We start from the raw sequence: 18,068 nt of genomic DNA on the forward strand, positions 1-18,068 counted from the left end.
TTCGTGTCCTGGCAAAGACCTAAAACCTGGAAAAGAAAGACATTTGGGGTAGGTTGGAATAGGTTAGCATAACCAGTTGGAGGAGAGGCAATTTGAGAAGAATATCATGTTTGCATCCTTTCTTTGTGGGGGAGAAAGTAAAAATACTTCCCTCATCCTCTGCTTTCCCCAACCTCCCCACCCAGGTGCAGAGGGGACACCCCCACGCCTCAGCCCCTCTTAGCCTCCCACTCTTGGCTCCCACACCACTCGACACAGAGAGCACTGTCTTGCTACTGTAGGTGCTGCAAAACAAACACTCCCTCCAGGAGCTACAGTAGTAGGTAGTCTTTCAGCGAGAGAGCTGGCACTCAGATCTCTAACCCGGACTCCATCTGCCATAGCTCCCTCTAGGGCAGTGGCTCTCAGTCTGGTAGGATCTGCACAGTAGAATCTCCTGGAAACCAGAAGGTCTCCATGCTCAGGCTGCTCCTCAGCCCAATTAAATCAGAATCACTGGGGGTGGGACCCAGGGAAGGGCATCTTTCAAACTCCCGGTGGTTCCAATGTGCCATTGTCTGAAGGCCTACATCACCTCAGGCAACAGCACCTCCAAGTCTTAGAACCACTTGCAGATGGAACACAAAGCCCTTCCCAAGACCCCACGCAGTCACTATGTGCCTCAAGGCAACCCCTCTGCCAAGCTGTCCTTGACTTGCCCTTCACCCTCCTCTGGCCTGCCCCCTCCTGCCTCCAGGGGCAGCCTCTGGTTCTGCACTAGGTCTAGCTCTATAGTTTCAGTTCACGGTTCTTCATCTTCTCTCCGAGGCTTCTGGCTCACACCCACTGCTCCTGATCTTCCCCAGTGCTGACTTACTTTACTCTGCTGCCCTCCAGTCTTGCATTTCCAGTGTAGCCCCTGCTCCAGCATCAGAACTTTACATGCAGAGGAACCCACATGGGCAAATAACATCGCCTTGGTCAGGAGAGCCCAGAACCCATGCGTTCAGGGGCCTCTCGCTTCCCTCCCCTAACCTCGCTTTAACCCCTTCTCCCCATCACTGACCTCGGGCTTTCTTGGTTCTGTGCACTCGGGAGGCCTAGATATCGGGGACACCATGACTTCAGGGTGGACACTATGTTCCTTTACAATCAGAGCAGGGCATCATCGGGCACATCATCAAGGTGAAAGCTGAGAGGAAATGAGTGACTAGAGGATTGGCCATTTCCTCCCACCGTGTGTGTGCGTGTGTGTGTGCGTGTGTGCGTGTGTGTGTGCGCGCGCATGAAGAGAGCGACATAGGGACTCTTCTTAACCTGCCTCTCCTCTCAGTTGTCTTTGGAAATCTTTCACTGGATGAATGGAAAATAATCCTAATTAAAGCTATTTACCTGAACTGCTCGCCACTCAAGCCTAATTCTGATGCAACACAAAAACAGTTATGCACACCATGAAATTAATGTCAGATTAACCTCGAAGCTTGCTCTGTTTAATTCCCACTCTTTCGGATACTTCTTGGTCCATGTGCTATATTGTGGGTTTACGTCTTATGAGAATGAGCTTCGACATCATTGCACATCCTCGCTGTTCTCCAGCTAACCGAGAGTTTCAGAACTAAACACGAGGTGGGAGTTCCCAGAGTTGCGGGGGCCTCTGTCTATACAGGCAAGGAGCTTTCTGCCCCATGAGAGCAGGAGAAAAGGACATGGAAGGAAAGAAGGTAATATCCTCGTGGCACGTGGGCCAGCAGGAGAGGTCGCCTCGCACAAATGGCCCTTCTGCTTACTCTTCATTTCCAAAGACTACTGGTTGGAGTGTGTATGTTCTGTTTTTTTTTGTTTTTTTTTTTTAAATGTTTTTATTGATTTCAGAGAGAGGGAGAGGGAGAGAGAAACATCAATGATGAGAGAGAGTCATTGATCAGCTGCCTCCTGTGTGCCCTCTACTGGGGATCGAGCCTGCAACTCGGGCATGTTCCCCGACCGGGAATCAAACCGTCACCTCCTGGTTCACAGGTCGATGCTCAACCACTGAGCCACACCGGCCGGGATGTTCTTCTTTTTATCTTGACTAGAGTGAACCAGAAAAGCCTCTTGGTGTTAGTACAAAATCTGTCAGACATGATTCTAAGAGCCCACATTTTGTTTAATGTATTAATGGACTATAATTCAGGAAAAACTTATTAGGTGCGATGACAACTTGAGTGTTTGGGGGTGTATGCAGTATATAATAAATGATCTTTCTAACCATGCTTTCCTCAGCACACATGAACATTCTTAATCAATGTTGGTTCCTCAAATATTTGTCAAACCTATTCCAAACTTCATCTACCCTGTGGCATAATTTTGGCATAATTTTTGTTTATAGTTTAAATTTGTGCACAATCATTTCCTGTAGTTGAGCACATATAGAAGTTAATTTGGCCTAAGGAGTGAAAGGAACCTCTAGACATGAGGGCAGGTAACCCCCTTCCCATTTTGAAACTCTAGTGCAAATTGTCAGGATACTCACAGACCTGATTTATGTGCCTAATAAACTTGAAGCAGTTCTCCAAACCCTGAGGGAGCAATACAGTATAGGAACAAGAAAGTAACAGGAGGGCAAAGAGTGTAGTAAGTCTTTGAAATTAAAATAATGATGCAAAAGTATTTTAATCTAAAAGAGAAATGCCTGGGAAGTCTGGATGAATAAAAGCATAATTAAGAGAAATGGAAGCATGGTGCTCGTGCACGGGATCTGAGAAAACTGGCTGATTCAGGTCTGGCCTCAACAGGGGCACAGGGAGAGAGGGAGTAAGCGGCTCCGTTCTTGGGAAGCTGGCAGCTGGTGCATGTTGGTCTCGGTTCCACGTCTGCACACGCAATGAATGACGGATGGCCCGCCTCTGCCTGATACCCCAGAGTTATCATAAAACTCAACGTGGCCTGACTTCGTGATCTTTCAGTTCTCATTCTGCAGCCTCAGTGAGCAGTGCAACAATACCTTCCACTCACGCATCCAAAATGCAAGGTGGAGAATTACGCCGGATTCTCCTCCCTCTTTACCTCTCACGCTCGGTCGGTCCTGCAGATTCTCCCCCCCGAAGCTCTCTCAAATCCATGCTTCCACGGAGCGCCTGGCCTGAGTCTGTTTTGCCCTGTTCTGTTCTCCGCAGCCACGAGATGGTGGCATTTAGACTCCTCAGCGGCTGATCATGGACAAAACCCGGGCACATGGACCTCTCCTTTCTCACCTCCCACGTCCTGCGTTCCGGCCGCGCACACGTGCAGTCCTCCAGCTGTTCCTTCGACTTTCATTCTTCTGTGCCCTTGTCTGTTCTTCTGCCTTTGCCCAGAACACCCTCACTTCCCACGCCCTTTCTCCAAATGGCCAATTTTCACTTGCCTGTTGGCTCAAGCACCATCTTCTACAGGAGGTGTGAATTGTCTCCTCAGTGGGGGTTAGAGGTGGCACCCAAAGGACATGTCTGATGACTCATTTTTGAAACTGTCCCTGAGGCTGTAAGTCTTTGAGATCAGGGAATGTGTATTATCTTAAAATCCTAGCACTTCCATCATGTTTTGCTAACCCCACTGTCGAGACCAGAACCTCTTCTGCTCTGTGGAAGCCTGAGTCATGTGAACAAGTCAGATTAACTGGAAGAACAGGGTCAAGCGGAACCAATGACATGTCTTAGGATATCAATATGTCCCTGGGAGATTTAATGACTCATACAGCTCTTTTCTACAGACAACAGACACTGTGCAAGCGAGACAGAGCCCTCTTTCCTGGTGTCTGCTCCACTGGGCTATTTGGAGAGCCCTGCTTTCTCTGGTTATCATGCAGAACCACACCCAGTGAGACAGTGTCTCCAAGAATGCTCTCCCAACCGGTCATGGCATCTGGCTGCCAGCCAGCGGAAAACACTCATGGCCTCCACTGAGCGGGAGCTCACAAGGATCAAGTGCTTTGGCTGAGTTACTTGGTGTTGATGTGGGTAAGAAGAATGTACGTCATGGGCATCATTCCTCAAGGCCAGAAAGACCTTGCTCAAGGTCAAGAAGACTAAAGAAGAGAATGCAGCTAGAAGTATGAATGAAGCATTCCTTTCACTCAAAGGGAAGAGCTAGTCTCCAATTTTAAAATTCGTGGGAAGTTCTTGAATCTGAGCATGATGACTTAGCCAATTGCTGTGAAGTGAGCGCGCTCAGCTAGGAATATGCTGAGACAGCTTAGAGTTAAGCACTAAGGAGGAAGTAAAACTTGACTTGGACATGCAGAGCCTCAACCCAAGCAACCCGGCTTCACCCAGCACCTGTCAGGCTGCAGAGCTTAATGAGACACTGCTCTCTTTTTCTCCTCAAAGACAAGATCAATGTGAGCTTACCCTATAATCTAATCAGGAGCAGAAAATTGCATTCATAGAGGCATGGACCAGGGTCTGCATTTTAGAAATTCATAAAGATATAAAAGCGAAGGAACCAGAATTAAACTCATTTGCCACACACAGTACCTAAAAATTTTAAACACATACATTCACAAACGCCAAATTAAGAAACCAAACAAAACATGAGCTGACACCCACTAAGATTCGCTTCAGAATAAATCTACAATTCTGCTCAAGTCCTGACGGTTTTCTTGACAAGAGGAGAAATACATCGAAATTGCGGTAGTGTTTGGTTTTCCACTCTGCTGTGAGCGGTTCTTTTCAAAGGATTCTTTTGCAAAGATCCATCTGCATGTCAAATTAACAGATGTGAATTTGGAAACCCTAGCAAAGAGTAGCGATGTCCTCATCACCAGCAGATACAAGTGCTAAGAAAGAAAAAACAGTGCAGCTATCAAATGAAGAAACAGCATCAGCTGATCGATACACTGCACGATGTAACTACGAAGGAGGGAGGGAGGGACACCGATTTCCAACAGACTTGCAGAAACGCACCAGCAAATGAGCTGCTGTTTCCTTTCAAGCAGTCCCAGAAGTCTGTTTGGGAAGATAGTTCATCAAACATCTTTGGAGTTTCTTTGTTGAAATTTTCTTAAGAGACAGCTGATGCAAAAATATTAGTACCATTATTTTTAAGGCTGCTGCAGTCAGTGTGACTGTTGCTAACACAAAGCAGGAAGACCCACCTTGGCAACCAGCTCCCTCGTCAGCTCTGGCTCCGCACCATCACTGTGGAATTTCAGAACTTCCACCGCATGCCAGAAGTGTCAATGCAACTGCCTCAAGCTCTCACAGAAAAGACCCGAAAGGATCCACAAATGTTCTGAGCAATAGATGCTTCTTTGGAACAAGGGCAGAGCTCCTAAGGCAATAACTCTGCAGGATATAGACTCATTTGGAGCCACATGGCAGGACGCTTACAGGGAAACCAGTTGCTCCCCTGGGGCAGCAGTCACAAACTTGGCTGTACACTGGAATCGTGTGGGGAGCTTTACAAGCTACTGCTGCTCAGGTGTCACCCCGAGAGTCTGACACAGCTGGTCTGCAGCAAGGCTGGACTTTGGAGGTTCTGAATGCTCCCAGGGGATTCTGATGCACACTGCCCTTAACACTGTCCTTCCTGGCCTCTTAACACACTCACCTTGTTCTCTGTAGCTCAGGCATAATGTTTGGGAGGTAGTAGCTGTTTCGTAAATGTTTGATGAACCTGCGTGCCAGGCTGGGTGATCAACAGTCCCAGAAAAGGAAGGGCCTCCCTGGATGTGTGACTTTCAGTGTGAAAACCAGGATAGTTGGTCACCCTGGTGTCAGGTGCTGTGCTAAACACTTGCAGAGATGATTTCTTTAAGCCCATCAACAACCTTACGAGGTGAATGTTATTATTAACTCCATTTAACAGATGAGGAGACGCAAGCACAGAGATACCGAGAGGTTTCCCTGACACACACAGTAAGTTGCTGACCTGAGATGAAACACTAAGCAGACTGAACCCAAAGGCCATGTACTTAATCACTGTGCTATATTTCCTGTCAATAAAGTTGTGTGGTTTTTGTTTCATTGGTTATGTTAACTTGTGCCTCTCAGTATTATATTTCTGTGGGTAAGTAACCCTTGAAAACGAAGACATTCTTTCCTCCCTCACAGGGCGTTTTCAGGTTTGGAGAGTTCCCAGCCAGTCCGTCTAAAAGGAGAGCCAGAGAGAAGCTCCGCCAGGGAAGCAGGAAGTAAATCCTGGAGCTGAAGTGGGGTTCAGCACCCATTTCAACAGCAGATGCAGGACCGTTCAGAACCAGCAGGCTCAGGACCACTCAGAACCAGTACACATAAGACAGTTCAGAACCAGCAGACACAGGGCCACTCAGAACCAGCAGGCACAGAACCACTCAGAACCAGCAGGCACAGAACCACTCAGAACCAGCAGGCACGGGACCATTCAGAACCAGCAGGCACGGGACCATTCAGAACCAGCAGGCATGGGACCATTCAGAACCAGCAGGCATGGGACCATTCAGAACCAGCAGGCACAGGGCCATTCAGAACCAGCAGGCACAGATCCACTCAGAACCGGAAGACCAAGGACTATTCAGAACCAGCATGTTCCCCCGGTGCTGACAGTGGACCAAGGGAGGCGCCTCCGAGAGAGGAGCCATGTGTGCACATGTGGGAATGGGCGCCCATCCTGCTGGGTTTATGTAAAGAGCCCTAATCACAAGCAGGGGGGGGCCTGAGCATTACTAAGCAGAGAATGCACATCCCAAGGTAAATCTTTCCCCTCAAGTCCTTCCTTTAGGCCACCAAAATGCCCTCCAAAATTATTTGAAATTCTATCAGCCATTTTTTTTTTTTTTAACTAAAAGGATTCTGTGAGAACTTAGAATACTAACAATTTGGTTAAAACCTAAGAATTTAAATTCCAGCCACTATGGAAAACAATATGGAGCTTCTTCAAAAAATTAATAGCAGATCTACTATCCGACCCAGCAGTTCCGCTCTGGTATATAGCCGAAGGAAATGAAAACAGGATCTCAATGAGATACATGCACCCCGTTTACTGCAGCATTACTCACAGGAGCCAAGATACAGAAACAACCTGAACGCCCACGTATGAAGGAATGAATAAAAGCATGTGAAACATGTAGGTAATGGAGTATCATTCAGCCATGAGGAAGAGGGACAGCCTCCCCTTTGCGGCAATGTGGGTGGGCCTGTAGCACGTTCTACTAAGGAGGTAAGTCAGAGAAAGACAAGCACTACATAGTATCACTTGTAAGTGGAACCTAAACAAGCTAAACCTGTAAAAAACAGAGTAAAAAGGTGGCTACCAGGTGATGGGAGTGGTGATGGGAGTGGTGATGTTTAAGGGCACAAACTTGTAAGGCGCAGTCAGCAAGCCGCAGGAACAGATGCACGGGGTAATAGTATCGTGCAATAATTATGCAGCGGGATAAACATCACTGTCGGCAAACATATCACAACATACAAACGCACCAAAGTAACACACTGCACACCTGAACTTACCCTGCGTTACATGTCAAATTTATGTTTTAAAGAACCCTCTAGTGATGTTACCACATGAAATCCCTGTGCAGACCTGGGGGAACAGAACATTCTAGACTTTTTAAAAGGCACAGCATTTGTGCAGCCCTTGATCGCCTCACTCAGGCCACGATCGGACTCTGCCCACGTCAGCACCACGTTCTGACCGAGGGACCTAAGTGGGAGGGACGACAGATGACTAGTGTCCACATCCCAAGAGAAGACACAAACCCAGCGGAGAGACCCTCAGTGACCAAAAGATGGCTACACGTAAAGGAAAGAGGTGGCGGCAACCTGGGGCCATACCTGAAGGGAGCTTCTCTGTGGAACTGCTCCCAGAACTGCTGCTGTTCAGCCTCGAAGGCCGTGCACCTCTGCCGGAGAAGGGCCACCTCGCTCGCCTGCAGGGGGGCCACGTGCTGACGCACGGTGACCGCCAGCTTTTTTATGTTGTTCCATTTCTCAGGCAGCTCCTGCAAAAGAGGCCTCAGTGTGATCAGACCCGCATGGTGCTCCCTCCCACGGTCCCGAAGCGGGCAGGGCCCAGGTGTCTTCATCTCTGTACAGTGCCAGGGACAATGCCCTGGTATCACCGGGCCATTCTCAACCCACTTCCCTGACTTGTGTTTCTGGCTGCCTGCCCTTCTGACCATCGCCGACGTCCCACTCAACACCCTTCTCCTTAGCCTACCCTCTGACCTGGTAATCCTTGCCCTTTTCTAGACTTTCAAGAGTGCTGGGTTATTTTCTATGTCCCACTCTTCTTCTTACAGCATCTTAACATGTCTCAGGCCTGCTCTTCCCCTCTGAATCAAAAAGTTGGCTCATCCCTAATTCTGGAAAAAACCAACAACCCAGAACACTTATCCACATCATTTCTCCCGTACATCTCCAGCACTAAATTGTTTCGTATTTATTGAGTTTCAAGCATATGTTAGGCATCACACGTACGCGAGACATGTTATCCGAAACATGGACCCTGGGTCATCACCAAGCCCTGCTTTTCGTTTGCTCAAGCCCACCTCACCCCACTCCGAACCCTGAAGCTTCCCCTCCAGGCCCTTCCCTAAGAGAATGTGAACTTCGCACTGACCTCCAGCTGCTTAAACACGGCTTCCGGCAGCTCTTGTTCATAGGTCTTCAGCAATTCAATGGTTTGCTTTAAGGGCTCAAACATCTGGTCGGTGCTGCTCTGTCGCTCTTTAAGGGCCAGAAGGTGTCTCAGAATTTCAACCAATCCTTTGAAATCCCCCTTTTCCACCTTCTTGAGCAAGCTGCCCTCACTATTTTTTATAAACACATCAAGGTCTGCCAAACTAAGCAAAACAGACAGAAACATCAGGAGCCATTTTCCCTCCACTCCTCAAAAGGAAGGTTTATTTATCTCCCCCCAAATAATAGCTTTACTATGGAAAACTTTCCACGTGCCCCACACTCGGCGCTGACTTGTCACGAGAGGTGAGGCTGGGACTGTGCTGGAGGATCCTCACGTGACGCGCCAGTGGGACGACTGGGGAGATATAAAGTTACCAATTCTACACCATTGACTCCCCGGTTTAATCACTGTAGGATGGTTATACAAGATGTTACCATTTGGGAAAGCCCCATGAAGGTAAAAGGGAACTCTCTGTGTCACTTTTGCAACTTTTTTGGTAAATACAAAATTATTTCAAAGTAACAAGTTTAAAAATTGAACATAAAAAAATACTCTGGCCTCTGAAATCATACACATTTGGGTTTGCAGCCCGTGGCCAAATCATTTAGCATCTCTGAGCCTCAGGTTCTTCATCTATAAGCCTGGAAAGATCATTTCTGTCTCACTGGTTATTGTGGGAATTAAACGAAATGTATTCTTTAATTCAGCATCACTTATTGAGCATCTATTACGAGCATGCTGCAGGGGTTCAGGTACAGAAAGATAAACACGATAAACAAAGGGGCTGCCCTGTGAAGCTTACATCCTAGTGGGAGAAGCAGAGAGGAAACATGAGCTAAACTGCATAGCTTCACACAGCGATGAGCAGGCAGAGACTCGGGACAGGCCTGTTTCCCGTGGAGTGGTCAGCGAGGCTTTCTCCCTAAGGGGACGTGCGAGGGGAAATGTAAACCATGTGAAGGAGTGGGCCGCAGGAGGACGTGGGAGAAGGGCCTTGCAGAGAGGCGCAGCGTGAGTGGAGGCACTGTTCTGAGCGTGCGAGCTCTGAGTAGGAGAGCGACAGGACCTGGTTTATATTTTCTAAGAGATCGGTAGCCGGAGGAGAGCAGGTTTTATTGGAGGTGGTAGTGATGACGATGGTGATGGTGGCATTGGTGGTGGGGAGACAAGAACAGAGGGCATTTCTAGGGACGAAAGTCAGTGTCCAGGTGACAGGAGATGCTGGCTTTGGTTGCATGGTGGGTGTCAGGAGGGGTCAGAGTCAAGATAATTTTGCACGCAGAGCCAACTGCACCCACGGGTGGGTTGGGGGAAAGATGTGAGGGAATGAGAGAAATCAACAATGACTCCGGGCATTTAAAGGTTTAGGAAAGAACCAGGGAAGACTAGTGGTTTTTTTTGGAGGGAGAGGAATGAGTTTTAAACATGTGAGGCCTGCCCGGCCGGGCGTGGCTCAGCGGTTGAGCGTCAACCTAGGATCCAGGCGATTGGGGTTCAATTCCTGGTCAGGGCACATGCCCAGGTTGTGGGCTCGATCAATGACTCTCTCATCATTGATGTTTCTCTCTCTCTCCCTCTTCTTTCCTCTCTCTCTGAAATCAATAAAGATATATTTTAAAAAATAAATAAACGTGTGAGGCCTGAGATGCTGGTTGAATGTAATTCTAGAGTCCCTGAGAGGTGGAGCTGGAAATATAAATTTGGTAGCTATCAGCACACAGATGGACTTAAAGTGTTGGGTTAGGTATCACCTAGAAGAGAACACAGATAGAGAAGCAAGCTCAGGATTGAGGTTTCAGGAATTCTAATATTCTGAGGTCTAGAGGAGAAGGTGAGCTCAGCCGAAGAGACCAAGAAGGCATACGCGGGGAGATAGGAGGAAAACATGAAATGCCAGGTATCTCGAAAGCCAGAGAAAGAAGGTGGTTAAGAAAAGGGAGGGATCAGCTGTGCTGAGTCTGCTGAGCGGCACAAGTGAGATGAGGACGGGTCATTACACAGGACTCGGCCATGTGAAAGTCCTGGGTGATCCTGACGAGAGCGGCTCCAGTGGAGTCTGGCAAACGCCTGACAGCCGGGTGAGTTGTGGAATCGCTGGCTTCTGTCTCTAGCTGTCTGGTATGCACGGCAATATGGATAGCCCTTCCGCTAAGACAGCTAAAATGCTTAAGCAAATATTTCAAAGTCGTTTAAAAAAGCAGCACTAAGGTGGTGTGAAATGAATGAATCTCCAGAGGCTTAGCACATAGTGAAGGCGAGAACTGAGCAAGATCCGTAGCTGGCTTTCGTGTGATAGTTTCTGCGGAACCTCGGAGACCTTGAACTCCTACGTCGATTGCGTTGGGGTATGTGGGGAGCGGGTGATTGAGCCTCATACCCACACGAGGCGAGGAGGCTGCGAGGCAGCTGTGTGTTGAGCTGCACCACGGCGAGGGGAAGGAGAGCAGGCGAGCGGCACAGGAGGGGACAGTGTGGAACTCGCCTGCCTTCATCCGGGCGCGGGCTGGAGCCGGGCAGGTTAAAGGACGAGTGGCCTGGGGCAGGGAGGGTCCCTGGCCGACCGGCAGGAACACACACAAATCCTTTCTGGAGGAGTTCGAGTAGAATTCAACCCTCAAAAGAGTTCCACAGATAATATTTCAAGGAACATTATTTTTACAACCAGAAGTCACACAATACACAAGGAAGCCACCACGAGTGGGAGCCGGCAGAAGCAGCAAAATTAAACCCGTTACGATTTCGGATATTGGAATTTCTGTGCAGAATATCACACAACAGTTAATACATTTGAAAGACAAGCAGAATTCTTGTTTAAGTGCCTCTTGATTGCTCCCGACCCGCATAGCAGGAGAAAGCGCCTTCCTGCAGGGTCTCGGACATCAGTTCAGGACAGACTGGGACAAATCCCTTCTCCCTTTAAGCTGACATATCAGCGCAGACAGAAGGGGCTTCTTCAGGAATCACCCTCCAGGCCCCGACTGGCTCTTCCAGCCCTGACCCGGCTTGAAGTTCAAGTATAAACTCAGCATTGCTCCGGAGTCAAGGACGCGGGATTCCCGCGGCTCTTCAAACGCGCAGAACCTGGACAGTGCGCCGGCCTTTTTACCGAGTGACGGATTCTAAGAAGCGACAACGCTTGTTTAGGCGAATAACCTTTACGTGGTGGCGCTGCTTTGTGAAGAGAGGCAAAGCCACAGTGGCCGTGCTGTGGTAAGACCGACCGCGGGCGAGACCAGGGTAGAGAGCAGCGACGCTCCGGGGCCTTCACGTCCACCTTGCCTACGGCAGGGGGACACAGGGCATTTGTAAGCCGGCAAACCAAAAGCCGTCTTTAGGATATCCTCTACTGAATGTATTATAAAACTTAAAAAAAAACTGATAAATAAAAGAGAAGCCTTAAAACTTGAGCAGAAAATAAGAGGGTATAAGTATGAGCAAGTGAAGTTATAGAAGAGCCAAACAGAAGAGCCCCAAATGGAGAGCGTGATTGATGAACACGTAAAGCTTGCCGGGTGGCCAAACAGGGGATCGGACAAAGCTGAGAGCCAGTGGCTGGAGATAAAAGCGGAGGAGTGGTCCAGACGCAGCGCAGTAAGTCACTAAGCGGAAACGTATGAGAATTGCAGTGAAACAATCTCACGTCAGTCTGGGAGCCCCAGGGCTCAGAGAAGGGGCGCGAAGCCGTCCTTGAGGAGGGCGGGTCCTGGCTGAGCATTTTCTTGAATGGTTGAAAGACACCAAATGTAAAGGCCAATAAATTCCAGGTGGAAATAACAAAGAAATTCTCACAGAGCCACTTTAATTTGAAACTGTGGGACAAAAAGGGGACCAGAAAAAAAAAAAAATCTTAAAATTGGCTTCAGAGCAAAGACAGATTTCTACAGAGAAACAAAAACAGAAAAACACCAAAAACAAACAAACAGAAAGCAACGACAGCCACCCCAAACCACCAGACGCTGGCTGACTGCTCAACAGCCGCGGCGGAAGGCAGGGCGCAGTGGAATAACATTGTCAACACACTCACAATAAATATCACTTATCCTAGAAGTTTTTCTTCCACAAAGCCATTTTCTTCAGGAACATGGGCAGAAAGATGCATCTTCAGACAAAGAGAGAAGGACAGAGTTTCATGCATAAGCCTCTCTAAAGGAACTTTCGCCCTGGCCGGGCGCTCCGCTGGTTGGAGGGTCCTCCCATGAACCTAAAAGCTGCTGGTTCGATTCCCGGTCAGGGCACCTGCCCGGGCTGCGGGCTCCACCAAAGTCGGGGGCGTGTGGGAGGCAGCGATCGATGCTCTGCTCTCACATCGATGTGTCTCTCTCTCTCTCTCTAAAAATCAATACAAGTATATTTTTAAAAAGGAACTTATAATGGTATACCTCAGGTAGCAGGTCTGTAACGTAGAAAGATGCAACGAATAAAGATATCTGTAAATATGTGGGTAAATTTAAATAAACATTAAGTGTAGAAAAATAAAGGGTAATCTGTGGAGCTTAAATAAATAACAGAGAACTGAAATTCCCAGGAGTGAGGGACTATAATTTGATGGAGGAACAGCTGAGATCTAACTATTCTAAAGTCTTTGTATGGGTTGAAAGGAGAGCAACAATACTGGTAAATTTATTCCTTTTAAGGATGCTTATTAAGATAGATATGGTATCCATTAGAACAGCAGACCTAGATAGTACAATATCCAAATAACCTGAAGGGGAAAAAATGGAACAAGGGAAAGAAAAAACAAAACATTAAAAAGCCAAATTCAACCCAAAAGCAGGCAAGAAAGGATAGAAAAAAGGAAAAGAACAATGAATAGGAAATACATAATAAAATGGTAGAAATTAATCCAAATATGGCAGAATAGACGTTAATAAACAAAACCATTTCAAGATAAATAGTAAGGTGGATAAAACACTCAGTTCTATGCCAATTATAAAAATCTCTCCTAATATAAAGGCACAGAGAGATGGAAAGCCAAGGGATAAAATGAGAGACAGCAGGGAAATTGGTTTAGTTATATTAATATACGACAGAAGAGACTTTACTACAAGAAAGGCAGCTAGTGATCAAGAAGATCTTTCATGTGTTGCTAAAAGTTTCAATTTGCCGGGAAGATATAAAAAGTTGACCTCTGTGTGCTCACATAGCACAACCTTAAAATATATGCAAAAAGTGACAGAATTACAAGGAGAAATTCACAATCTACCATCAAAGTGGAAGATTTTTAACACAGTTATCTCTGTAACTGATAAACTAAGCCGGCAAGAAAGGATACAGTGGATCTGAATAAAAACAATTAACAAGTTGGATGAAATAAGCATGCACAGGCCGTTACGCCCAGCAGTTACAGAGCACACACTCTTTTCAGATGGGTGCCCAGAACACTTTAAACACTGACCATACTATAGTGGATGGAGGAAGCTTCCAGAAATTTCAGAAGCTCTTTATTACACGTCCCTGTCCCTGACCACAGTGCAGTGATTAGAAATTAGTACCTGAAATGGGGCTAGAAAGGCCCCATGCTTAGAAAGTTAAAAACATATAAATACATTGTAATAGATATTTAAAATTTTAGAACTAAGTAATAATAAAAATATTGCATATGAAGATTTGTAACATATCAGTAAAATTGTACTGAGAATGAAATTTATAACTTTAAGTGTTACATTAAAAAAAAGAGAGAGAGCCCGGCTAGGCGTGGCTCAGTGGTTGAGCATCAACCTGTGATCTAGGAGATCGGGGTTCGATTCCGGGTCAGGGCACATGCTCGGGTTGTGGGCTCGATCCCCAGTTGGGGGCATGCAGGAGGCGGCTGATCAGTGACTCTCTCATCACTGATGTTTTTCTGTCTCTCTCTCCCTCTCCCTTCCTCTCTCTGAAATCAATAAAGACATATTTAAAAAAAAAAAAGAGCCTAACATGGATAAACAAAGCATCCATCTTAAGTCAGCTCAAAGATTAGAAAATAAATCCCAAAATAGAAAAAAATAATAAACATAAAAGAATAAATTATTGAAATAGAAATAAAATTATAATAAACAGAATCAATATGGTCATAAAATCATTTTTTTTGGTAAACCTGCAGCAAGATTAATAAAGGAAAGAAACCAGAAAGCACAAACAAAATTGAGTAGAAACAAGAGGGACATAACCATAGATGCTGTATCGATTAAGTAGGTAAGAGAATATTATACATTTTATGACAATAACTTGAAGATTTACATGAAATGTACACATTTCTAGACAAACGTGACTTACTATATTCCTTGGTATCCCTTAATATCCATATACCCATTAGGAAAATTATGGGTAAAAATCTTGCCACAAAGAAAATACCAAGCCCAGATGGCTCAATAGGAGATTTAAACCAAACTTTCAAGGATCACCGAATCCCAGCCTTACACCCGCTCTTCCAGCGAATAAACAAGGATTCCTCCTAACTCACTTTATGAAGCTAGGAAACCACACAGCAGGATCAAAGACAGCATACGAAAGGGAAACTGAAGGGCAATCTCGATCGCTAACACAGACATGTCAACGCGAAACAAAATATTTGCGAACAAAATTAGCCAATGGATATATTGGGAAAAGATAAGACTTTGTGTTGGGCTTATCTCAGTAACGCTAGGTTGGTTTAATATTAGAAAGCAAATAATATATTCACCACTTTAACATTTTTAGGGGAAAATATAATTATCTTAATGAAATTAGAAAAAGTGCTTAATAAAATGTTGTATCTATTTATGCGAAATCCTCTTAGCAAATTAATAATAGAAGGGAACTTCTTTAATCAGATAAAGGGAACCCACAAAAACTCACAGCAAATATTATACTCAGCAGCGAGATGTTGAAAGCATTGCTTTTAAGAGCAGGGATAAGGCAATGGTACGTGTCATCAGCACTTTATGCAGCACTGGACTGGAAGGTCTAGCCAGTGTGGTCAGATAAGAAACAGAGATAAAATACATTTAAAAAAAGACTGCGAAGGAAGATGTAGAACTATCGTAAATGTATAGATGAAGACTAAGTATGCAGCAAACCCAAACAAGTACACAGATAAATTATTAGAATTAATAACTTAATTTAGCAAAGCTGTTTGATACAAAATCAATATACAAAAATCAATTCCATTTGCACAGAAAATATTTAAAAATATTATTTATACTAGGAACCAAACAATAAAATACCAAGGAATAAACCTTGCCAAAGGCATGAAAATATTTTAAAGGTAATGATTACAAAGTTGTATTGAAAGGCACTTAAAATGACCTAGACAAATGGAGAAAACATGCTCTTGAACAGAAACACTCAATACAATAAAAATGACAATTTTCCTCAAATTGATCTATAGTCACTGCAACTATAATAAAAATCCCCACAGATTTTTTTCTTTTACCAACTGATTTTAAAATTTATGTAAAATGGCATGGGCCAAAAATTGTTGATTAATAAAAATGAAAAGGTGGGGCTGGTGCTGCCAGTTTCCAACATTTAATGCAGAGCGACAGAAACTAGAACTGTGTCTTGCTAATGTAGCAACAGGCAAGGGGCTACTCAATGTATAAGATAAAGTTAGAAAACTTCTAGGAGAAAATATAGGAGAGCATCCTTAGGGTCTCAGGGCAAGAAAGGATTTATTTAACAAGGCGAAAGAGAACAACATAAGGGCAAGGCAGACACACGTGGCTACACTGAAACGAAGAAGCGCTCGTCAAGACACACCATGAATGCGGTGGAAAGGCCAGCCCCAGGAGGGGAGACTGTATTTGCAATCTACACAGTAGGTAAAGGGTTACATGGAGAATATGTAAGTAATTTCTAAACATCCAAGAGGGAAAAAAAAGTCCAATAAAAAATGGGCAAGAGCCATGAATAGGCACAAAAGAAGAAATATAATGACTCACTCGAAACATAAAAAGATGAGCCACTTTATTCATAATCAGAACAATGCCAAATATTTGCCACAATAAGATGCCACTAAAATCAATGGCCAGCATTAAGCAGTCTGTCCATACCAAGAGGTGTGGGGAAAGTCAGGCTCCAGGGATCGTCACGCCTGGCTGCTCTGCCTGGAGAGAGTGGGCGCCATATGCATTCTCTCTCACCTGACAGTTCCACTCTCAAGAGTGCACCCCAGGGGAACGTTTGCCCATGTGCACCATGATACACGTGTATACGGGTATATTATTGTGAAAATATGTAATATTTTGATATTAGCAAAATCAGCTGAAACAACTCACATGTTTATCAACCATAGAATGGGTGTGTAAGTTGTGACAGAGCCATATGATGGAACACTACTGCCATGGAAACGGATGAACTGCTACACTCCCAGCACGAATGGGTCTCAAGCATAACGCTGAATGAAAGAAATAGGACACAGAAAATATGTAATGTGCAACACCGTTTCATTTTATAGTGTTTTAAAATGCAAGCCTATATACGTATACATACTATGTATGTACACGTGTATATATGTATGTAGGTGTGTGTATAATACACACACACACACACACACACACACACATATAGCCATAAAGAAAAGCACGGGAAGGATTACGTTGCATTTAGGTAGGGGTAACGTCTGGCAGGGAGGGAGAGGGATTTGACCAGGGAGAAGCGCCCAAGGGAATTCTAAAATACAGCCAGTGCTGCTTCCTGGCTGGCTAAAGCAGAGTTGGATGCGGTTTGTTGTACGTCTTCTCTAGGTCATGTGCACGCTACATCGTGTAATAAAACTGTTTGCGGCAAGACAATAGATGAGGCAAAACAATCAAATGTAGAGACATCTTTTGAGTTTTGCTGTGAAGCACCCACTCCATGGCGGTGTAGCCGGAAGGACCTGTGGGGCCGCATTCTCTCCTTTTTTAAAAGGCGGCAGCTGTGACAATACATTTGCGTGCTGTTGAGGACTGACGGGAATTTTCAGGGGAGCAAGTCCTTGAGGGGGTGAGAGGAAACAGGTGGGCCTTGGAGAAGCAGGGATGGTCCGTCTAGTGAAACCGCTGAGGCGGCTGAGTGTGTGGCTGCAAATGCAAGTCGGACGGTAGGGTCTCGGGGAAAAGGGGAGTGAGTTCTCCTGTAATTGTTTCTAATTTCTCAGCGCATGGGAGGCAAAGTTATAAGGGCAGAGAGGATATTTGGGGAGAAAGAAGAGAGGCGAGTCAGAGAGTGGAAGCATCTGTGAACGTGAGCAGGCTCTGCTCGGATGTTGTTTATGTGCGAGATCCGGCAGGAGGATGGTTTGTTTCTGCTTCATCCAGGATGCGTTGCTCGGGTGCGGGTGTGGAGAACTGAATGCAGAGTCGGGGTTTCACAAGGTGGGGTCAGGACTGGTGAGCAAGGGCAATGAAAGCTGAGAAAGCAGAGGGGCCAATGGGTTAGAATCCTGACGGGTCTGAAGGATTTGGTGGCAGGGGTGCCAGGTAAAGGAGCTGGAAAGATGCCAGGCGGTGGTAGAGAATGGAATGAGT

At 45.8% G+C, this 18,068-nt stretch overlaps 1 protein-coding gene across 1 annotated transcript in view; it reads right to left on the reverse strand.

The window, feature by feature from the left end:
* DNAH9 (dynein axonemal heavy chain 9) overlaps window positions 1-18,068 on the reverse strand; it is a 295,671-nt gene that overhangs the window by 220,849 nt on the left and 56,754 nt on the right. Inside the window, exons 18-19 of the mRNA XM_087825845.1 lie at window positions 8,536-8,758; window positions 7,749-7,915 (exon numbers count right to left, since the gene is read on the reverse strand). Of these exons, the coding sequence (XP_087681971.1) occupies window positions 7,749-7,915; window positions 8,536-8,758 (390 nt within the window). The remainder of the gene's footprint in view (window positions 1-7,748; window positions 7,916-8,535; window positions 8,759-18,068) is intronic.

Source organism: Miniopterus natalensis, chromosome 17 (genome assembly GCF_054644295.1).
Source record: "Miniopterus natalensis isolate mMinNat1 chromosome 17, mMinNat1.hap1, whole genome shotgun sequence".
Taxonomy (NCBI): Eukaryota; Metazoa; Chordata; class Mammalia; order Chiroptera; family Miniopteridae; genus Miniopterus; species Miniopterus natalensis.